Source organism: Hyalella azteca, unplaced genomic scaffold (assembly GCF_000764305.2).
Source record: "Hyalella azteca isolate HAZT.00-mixed unplaced genomic scaffold, Hazt_2.0.2 contig15186, whole genome shotgun sequence".
Taxonomy (NCBI): domain Eukaryota; kingdom Metazoa; phylum Arthropoda; class Malacostraca; order Amphipoda; family Hyalellidae; genus Hyalella; species Hyalella azteca.
The window spans coordinates 1-8918 of record NW_025945045.1 but is presented as its reverse complement, the minus strand read 5'-3'; the positions used below and the strand labels follow the sequence as shown (position 1 = coordinate 8918).

The window sequence follows — 8918 nt, the reverse complement described above, 5'->3', positions numbered from 1 at the left end:
TGGATTGAATCCCGTTGCAGTTGAACTGAAGGACGCAGAGGTGGGAGGGGGCCAGCATGTGGGGGGTCGTTAGCGCAGGCCGGAGCATCGCTTATGGGTCCAGGCACTGCACACGGTGCACCAGAACTAATGTCCTCGCCACGTGATTGGGAGGGAGCAGACCGAGCAGGGGGGGTGCGGGCCAGGGTTGGGGTGTATACCCTGGGTCAGGAGAAGAAGAACGAGCAGGAAGGAGAGATGGGAGGAGAGCAGGGCACAAGGAGCCCCAAGGAAGATAGGCGGCCAAAGATGTGGGTAGGGGGAAGGGGAGGCCGAGGTTCCTCTACCCTTAGCAGAAAAAGTGAAGGAGCCTCCGTCCGGTAGCGATTCGGGCGGGGGGCCTCTGCCGTTTGGCCTGGCCCACGTGAATGCCGGGTAACCGGCCGACGCGTAGTCCAGGGTACCCCCACGACGTAGACGCGGCAGAGATCGGGGGGTTAATAGTGAGGCTCGTGGTACCTGTCGTGCACTGCATTAGCAGAAACAGTTAAATATAAAATCGTTACCATACAGTTCTTCGGCAGACAATAGATAGTTGGATGCCGAAGATAAAATAAATGGATTCTGTAACACCATCTGGCACGCCCGATTCGTCACGGCTCGCGAGGACGTTACTGCTGAGAGCCCCAGCTGATTTGTAATAGCCTAGCAGTGCCCCCGTGGAATTTCTGATGACTAACAAGGAACAGTACTAATTTTTTAACGTCAAAGTTGGTAACGATAATGGCAGCAAAATAATATAATCATTCAATGAATGCATCATAGTATGCAGAAGAAAAACCATCAAGCCTTTTAAGGTAGATTATATTTGATCAAATATCGAGATCGTCGTCGGGATCCTCATCGTCCCAGTCCTCGGAGTCAGGAGTATAATGCACCATCCCTTCCATACCGGACAGTACAACTCTGGAATAAGTACAGAAAATTGAATAATTTTCTCGTTCATATCACGCTCGAAATGATTCAACTTAGAAAAATAAAAAAATAATTATATACAAGTAAATGTCTGATGGTAGTTTCATGTTGTCTTTCAGGCTGACAATTATATTACTGAAATTATTATTGATGGTGTACATATAGCTTCAATCATTTCAACTCATGTTAGATCCACAGGACAAACGTAAAATTCCCTACTGGAGATCCTTTTTAAACGATCATATTGGAATGATTAAGACTATTGTTCACATTACACTACAGAATACTTGCCTTTGATGAGGTAGCACCAAATTATTCTTCACTGTTCTTTCGTGATCAGAGAGTTTTAAGTTGAAAGTCGTCTGAGAAGCCAGAACGTTTATGGCTGAATCGTCTTTGCTCTGAACTTCCGTTGAGTGCGTTGCAGCTTTCTGCTGTATGGTTTTATTAGCAGGGATATGCGGGAAACTTTTTACATTAGATTCACGATGAGAAGAAACTTGACTGCTGTCTCCGTGGGGAGTTTTGAAGCGGTCACCAACGCTGATGCCAGCCAATTTGGTTGGAGTCTCTAATGTGTTTATAAAAGAATAGTCATCATTCAGTCTTGGAGGTGCAATTGCCGTTAATATCACAGAAGTCTTCGAGTTGATACAGTAATATTCGCGCTGAAAAAATCATGAAATATTATTAAGGAATGTCACAGAAACATTTCTTCCTATTCAGTGAAAGAGCATGACTGGCAAGTGTACAACTGAGTTACATGACATTCATTAAATAACACCAGGCCTCGGAACATTCAAGAAGAAATGTCTTAAATAATCTGACAATCTTACCGTTTTTATGATTTTCCCAGTTGATCGACGAATTAAAACGTCAGCAATGCCTTGCCATTGAGGAGTCTGAACCGCCTCAGCAGGGCTGAGATCAACAATTGCAGATGCAGAATGTCTCAAATTCTTCATTGCGTTTGCAGAGATGAGAGAGGAACTGCATGCCAGCACCACGATGCTACCGGCTACAGCGAATTGAGTTTTATGAATGACATTCCCTTAACATTATTTCAAAGTTTAAATTTTAAAAAAGGCGCCATCGTAACATTAGTTACAAATCTAATTTGGGGAATGGCACTAACATAACAATAGCTAAAAGCTTTCATCCTGACACACACATTTAAATTTAATTTTACATCTATTAAGTTTTAGTCAGACACAGAGATTAGAGCTTATTTTTTCACTTTAAACATACAACCCAAAAATCACTATAATTAATCATAAAATGTCAGGAAAATGGTTAATGATTTTTTTAGTTCTAAATAGAATCATTTCACAAAAAACTTGCCTCATACAGAGCCGATTTCAAGGTTATATTAAAATTAATTTAATTCAACAGATAACAGTGATTATCCCACTATCATCACTAAAAGATATATGTTTCAAAGCCTTTAAGATCAAGATATGCCTCCCCTTTGCAAGTAAATCTATATTGAGTTAATTATATGCTGAAAGGAAGAAAGCTATTAACAGTAGAAAGCTCATTGCAAATCAATTCACTACTATATATTGCCTAAAACTCTGGTGCCAACTAAAGAACCCTTGAGGGAAAGCACTTTCTGTTGCTGTAAAGTAATACATTTTTTAATTAAATGTTTGGTAACAAGCATCCTCATGTAAGAAGCCAAGCAATGTGAAATTGAACAATGAACATTTTTCTTGAGAACAATGGGTCACCCTAGAAGTCAGAGATATCAAGCTAAAAAAAGCAGAATAATTAGTAATTATGAAAATTATTTTGAAATAATATATTTCCATTTATAAAAGATAACAAACCTGCTGCAATTTCTTTGCACAAAGAGAGAAGATGACGAACAGTTGTGTGAAGCAAGACATCTTCAGCCCTGTCAATCATGAGAACTGTCTTTTTGTTATCATCTTCATGGGTTTTCACTTTAGAATCTATGCAATTTTTCAAATTTTCAAGGCCAAGAGGTGCAGCAGTAGAAAGCAGTGGAGTCTTGGCAGCAAGGTGAGTTAAACGAGGTATCGAGGGAGCTGACTTTATCTGACAGCTTGACCTGAAGAATGTAATGAATTTATCCAAAGCAGTTTCATCCTCCCCATATGCATTGAAGGATTGGGTGTAGAGACAAACTTGGTCAGAAACTGCAAAGAAATATAAAATCAATTTGGCCTTAAACTAGCTTCATCAGACACATGTACAAGAATATTAGATTGATTCAAATACCTAGCCAGCCATTTTATCATTTTTTACATGTCAGTTACATAAAAAAATATCACACATATTTTCCTCCATAACTATTAGCCTCATTGAATCCACTCATATTCTAAAAAATAAAATATTTATTGCAAATAGAATAGAATGAAATTATTGCAAATATAATTAAACAATTTACCATGAAATTACTTACATGAAAATTTATGTGTAAAAGGATTTGCTTGAACAAAATGAACTGAAAAGTTGGTTTGAGCCAAGAATTTGTCCAGTAAAATTTGCATAACATTTTCAGCAGAAACAGCATTTGGTGCATCTGAAATAAATAATTAAATGAATGCAAGATCCAAACTAAGAATAGAAATACATAAAAAGCCTATAAATGGACAATACATTTTGAATATCATTTAGGTTTGTTCAAGGGCAAACATATTATTGAGAGTAATATCGGTACCATATCATGTGACTACCAATACAACAAAAATCAGGAATAAAGGTTGTATGACAAAATAAGATCAAGACAAAGTGGAATTCTATGTTCTATGAGAGTGCATAAATTACATTATAATTAAATCATACTGACCAGTAAGAATCAATAAAGAAGGAAATGGCATTTCCTTCAGGGTCAAAAGATTTTTGAAAGTGGATGAAGCCATGGTTCTAGCTGAAATGTACAACTGATAGATTGTAAATTTTCTCTGTCAATAGAAGATAGTGATTTGGTTAATAATGTGGTATTTCAATATTACCTATTGATTCATACAAAAACTAATTTTCAGTCATGATGGTGATGGAAAAAAAGGTCACACTTCTTCTTTTAGATGCTTTTTGGTAGTCTTGAAAACATGAATATATACCGCCTAATGACAGGATGGTCCATCACGGTTTTCACCTGACAGTTGATAACTTAATACTTGAATGTTCAAGTAACTGGTTGCTTGCAATGCTTGGCATAAACTGTACAGGATATGTGGTCCTTGGCCACATTCTCCCCTGAAGATGGTGGTGATGGTGTTTTCAGTTGAATTTTATTATTTCATCTACTGCTGCATCCCATAGAACATTCATTAGCCATTTCAGCATTTTCAGCCATCAAGGAATACCTCCTGTCTAAAAATTCTCTGATCAGTTTCCAAAGCTTCTGCATGTGCAGTAAGCCAATCTTGCTGTTCTCTTTACAACATTTTAATAATTTAATGATCTTCCACAGAGCCTTCTGTATGCTCTACAGGGTACGGCCTCAAGATTGCCTTTTAAAGGTTTCCCAGTAGTGCTGTTGTTGTTTGGGTGGGAGACTGGGAGTGTAGGAAGTGGGATTGCCACATCAGCCTAGTGAGCCTACTGACAGTACTGAGCCTAGGCAACTATACTATTAAGATCATCTTCATCATTTTACAGTTGCACTTTAATTGATGCATTCTTAACTCAGTTAACTGTACTAGTATAAACTTTGGTGTCATTGGCACACAGAACAGCTAAGAGCACTCAGCCAGACAGCACTGAGCTGTCTGCTGTCTGAGCACACACAGTCTGATCACTCTGATGCAGACACGCTTGACAGTTGACACTGCTTCTAGTTCTGGCAGATCGTTTACAAAAGCAGTGAATAAAACAGGCCCATGGATGCTTCCTTGTTTCACACCCCTGCTTACTGGTACTGCTGGCCACTGCCCGGTCAGATACTGTTCCACTAATTCTGACACATTGTCATGTCATCTACCTACTAGAAAGTCTCTGATCCATATTCCATTGGAGAACAATTCCCTAGGCTGACTAGCTGAGTAGGCTCTACTCCCAGACTTCACTTTACGCTCTTGGGGAACAGTGGCCAGAACACTGACAAATGTTTTGGCAAAATCAAGCCTCAAGGTACACTACTGAGACTAGGTACATTCACTGGCTCCCTTTCGAGTTTCGTCCACGTCCAGCAGGCAGCAGGTGCAGGCGAGTCCAATAATTCATCGTAGACAAGAGGTTATTGGTGGCTTTGGTGCAGGATCTGCCGGCAATAAAGCCATGTTTTTTTATAATTGATTTGTAGGCTTTGGGTATGCCGGTAGCACACCTCCCAGCCTGAGCACAAATGGGGTTTTGGATACTTCACTTCACTTTTAGATCTCTTTACTTTCTAGCACCTCCACCAGCCAGTGTGGCAGTAAATTGTGAAAAGAAAAGGTACAATTAGGCTTGGTAGAATATTCACAGCCTGGTCACCATATTGCAGTTAAGCAAATATTGACCAAGATGTTGGATGGCAGCAGTGCGTCTCCTCATTGGGGCATCCCCACCGCCGAGAGCTGAGGAGAGATCCCAGGGTAGAGAAAGGCCCTCCAGTCTAGTATGGAAATCTCTTCGCTGGTTGATGAATTGTGTGCAGTGCAGGAAGAGGTGCCTGATTGTGCCCTCCACATTGCATACTGGGCAGTTACTTGAGTCAGCTAAATTGAATCTGGCCAGATGAGCATTGACGCCAGCATGCCCAAGGCGTAGACGTGACACAGCGCATTCAACTGAGCGTGGCAGCGATCCATAGTCCACATAAGATATCTCAGGTCCCAAACTTCTTTGGAAGGTCCCTTTTCCTGTTTCTTGTCGTCGTCTGACCATTTGCGAGCCCATTCTTGATTGGTGAGTGACTTCACAGTGAGGATCCATTCCTCAAAGCACAGTTGAGATCTTGCTGTGCGGTCATTAGAGTGTGCAAGGTTTGCTGCCCTGTCTGCCACTTCATTTCCATGGATACCACTGTGACCCCTGATCCAGCAAATAACCACTCTGTCTAGTCCCTTGACCAGCATCAACTCATGTATCTTGAAGACAACTGTGCGGTGAGACAGCCCCAACGAACAAGACAAAAGCTGCAAAGCAGACCTTGAATGACAGAATCAAAACCGGCTCCTCCTTCATAGATACGTCTTCAGTGGCAAGCTGCATGGCCTTGTGTATGGCAAACAGCTCAGCACCAAGCACAGTGTGCTCTCATCGAAGCAGCCACCCTGTTGCCAACTGGGTTGAAGGCACAAAAATTCCAGCAGAAACTGACCCATCACCAGTTCTTGAACCGTCCGTATAGATTTGGAGATGCTTAGGATAGTGTTGCAGCCAGAAATCATAGAAGCAATTCTGAATTAATTCATGTGGCATATTAATTAAGGAACTGTTTTGTGAGTTGATCAGTATACTTGAAGTAATGTCCACTTGAGGAGGAATTGGGTTTATCAAAGGAGTTGCAGCACGCTGAGGAAGTGTAAGGCCCAGGTTTTGGAAGTTTGCACGTGCTCTGGCAGTGTAAGGTGTGTTGCCATAAACTCCCCGATCTGAGAACCCTAGCATGGTTGGCACATGATCATCTGCAGGCATGTACAAAAATCTGATAGCCCACTTGGTAGACAAATATCTGAATCGGAGCTGAAGGGGTGCAATGAAACTTTCAACTTGCAGAGACATTATGGGTGTGGTCCAGCGTGCTCCCTGGATGTATCGGAGAGCAGAATTTTGCACGGTTTCTAGCTGGTTCAGAAAGGACTTTGGAATGTCCCATAAGATTGTGGAGCCATACTCCATCTTACTTCTTATGAAGGCTACATATATTCTGCGCAACAGGTGTCGGGATGCACCCCATTTCACTGAGCCAAGCGCCCGAAGCACCTGCAACCGCTTCAGGCAGGCAATTCAAGTTATCCAAACATGTTCCCTAGACGTGAGGTGTGGGGAATCAAAATGAAATCCTAGCACTTTCTGGCAAGCCACATAGTACTTAATATTTCTGTTACAAACTTAAGTGTAGTACTAGCAGGGACAGTCCGATGAGAGGTGAATATCTGATATGAGCACTTCACTGGGTTAAGATGCAACTGCCAGCGAGTGCACCACATGCTGATTTCATCAAGATACTGCTGCATATGACACCTAGCCTCAGCCAAGGTCTGGCAATGAAGAAATAGTGTTATATCATCTGCATACCCTACCTTTGTCACATGTGGAGAGTGTGGAAGGTCATACAGCATCACATTAAACAGCGTTGGGGAGAGTACAGCTCCTTGAGGAACACCAGCTCTCATGGGTTGAGACGAGGATTTAGTAACACCAACCCAAACACAAACAGTCCTATTCTGAAGATAATTGTACAACCAGGCCAGCATCTGGTTGTCCACTCCAATGCAGTGCAATTTATACAGCAGTCCATCATGCCAGACGCTGTCAAAAGCTCCCTCAATGTCCAAGTATACCACTAAGCAATATTCACGACCAGTTCAAGCAGAGGTTATGGCATTCTTTAGCAAATGCAAAGCATCAATTGTACTTTTGCCCTTGCGGAAACCAAGTGCAGAGATGGAATAACCTTTTTACTCTCTAGAGTATATTCCAGCCGGCGTAAAACCATGCGTTCCAGGAGTTTGCCCATGCAGGGTAGGAGTGTGATAGGGTGGTATCCTGCCAACTGTTCTGGAGGCTTCCCTGGTTTTGGTATAGGGATAATAATTCCTTGCTTCCATGCATCTGGAACAAGCCCAGAAATCCAGCTGGTGTTTAGAAATGCAAATAGCTCTTGCTTGCACCGCAATGGAGCCTTTGAGAGGAAAATATTCATAATTGAGTCATGACCAGGAGCTGTATTTTTGAGAGCCTTGAGTGCCTGAGAAAACTCCCCTATTGTAAATGGAACACAGCTGTACTGTTTGAGGTTGGTTATGGCTTTCACGACTTCTGAAACAGCATCCACACTTGCTTGATGACCTGTCATAGAAGCAACTGGAGCAAAATGACCAGCAAAAAGATAGCTTTGGTGTAGTCGTCGTCATGGGCAGCACCTTGCAATGGATAAGAGAAACTGCTAATAGGCCTACCCTGAATGCTGTGTATTTTCCTCCAGACTTCTCGAGTGGTTGTCGATGAGGAGAGGGTGTTTATATACTCCGTCCAGCTATTACGCTGCTTTTTAATTTTGAGGTTTCTAGCCACAGCCTCACAGCGCTTGTATTCGATGAGATTTGCTGGAGTAGGGGAGCGCCACAGTTTGCCTTTAGCTCTACGTCTAAGCGCAACAGCCTTGGAAAACTCACCATCCCACCAAAGTGTGGAGAATAGACAGTGTCTTTTTCCTGAGCTACGGGGCACTGCATGAGAGGCAGCTTGCAAAATGGAATTTGACAGAGAAGCATAGGCACTGTCAGCATCTCTAGGTCCATACTCTGAGACAACCAGTGCCTTGTCAAGAAGTTGCTGATATTGTGACCAATTTGCAGTTGGCAACCTGGGCTGGTTGGTCACAGTCCGTTGTCCGCAAGTTACAGTTCGAGCTAAAGTCAGGGTATGAAGTGATGATTTGATGCAACGTTCAGTGGTGCGTAACAATTACTCTCTGGGCTATTCGCTTCAGAATATGGTGGCGTAAAGCTCCTAATATTTAAAGCAAGATGATGTCACGGGCTGGTTACCGACGGTTGGCTTAATCCGCGGCTGATTGGTGGTCATCCGTAAATATGCTAGGCGTTCCTTTCAAGGCTGATTGGTGCACAAATTTGGTGGTGCACGGCTGCGTACCCTCTGATATTTTTTTTTTAATTGAATTACTAGGCTTCGTGTATGTAGAAAACACACCTCCCAGCCTGAGCACCAATTGAATTTTGATTTGAGTCACTTCACTCCAGACTTATTTTCTATTCTTGCCTCTTTGCGTTTGAATGCATCACTTCCACATGTTTCACCAGAGCAATGTGGCAGTACATTGT

General features: G+C 42.2%; 1 protein-coding gene across 1 annotated transcript; it reads right to left on the bottom strand.

Moving 5' to 3' along the window:
* Positions 1–827: 827 nt before the first annotated feature.
* On the bottom strand, positions 828–3949 carry LOC108669421. Its single transcript, XM_018156750.2, has 6 exons — positions 3770–3949; positions 3383–3502; positions 2784–3116; positions 1791–1972; positions 1246–1622; positions 828–945 (listed from the first exon to the last, which is right to left on the bottom strand). Exons 1-6 carry the CDS (start codon positions 3840–3842, stop codon positions 852–854), a joined length of 1179 nt encoding a protein of 392 aa, XP_018012239.1. The 5' UTR covers positions 3843–3949; the 3' UTR covers positions 828–851.
* Between the last annotated feature and the right edge of the window lie 4969 nt (positions 3950–8918).

Bases quoted from the DNA above. Each gene is read 5' to 3' on its own strand.
- LOC108669421 (XM_018156750.2), bottom strand. From the start codon at position 3,842: ATGGCTTCATCCACTTTCAAAAATCTTTTGACCCTGAAGGAAATGCCA. The intron at 1,973-2,783 runs GTTTGTTATCTT...AATTCGCTGTAG, and splicing joins GTGCAAAGAAATTGCAGCAG to CCGGTAGCATCGTGGTGCTG. The intron at 946-1,245 runs GCAAGTATTCTG...TACTTATTCCAG, and splicing joins TTGGTGCTACCTCATCAAAG to AGTTGTACTGTCCGGTATGG.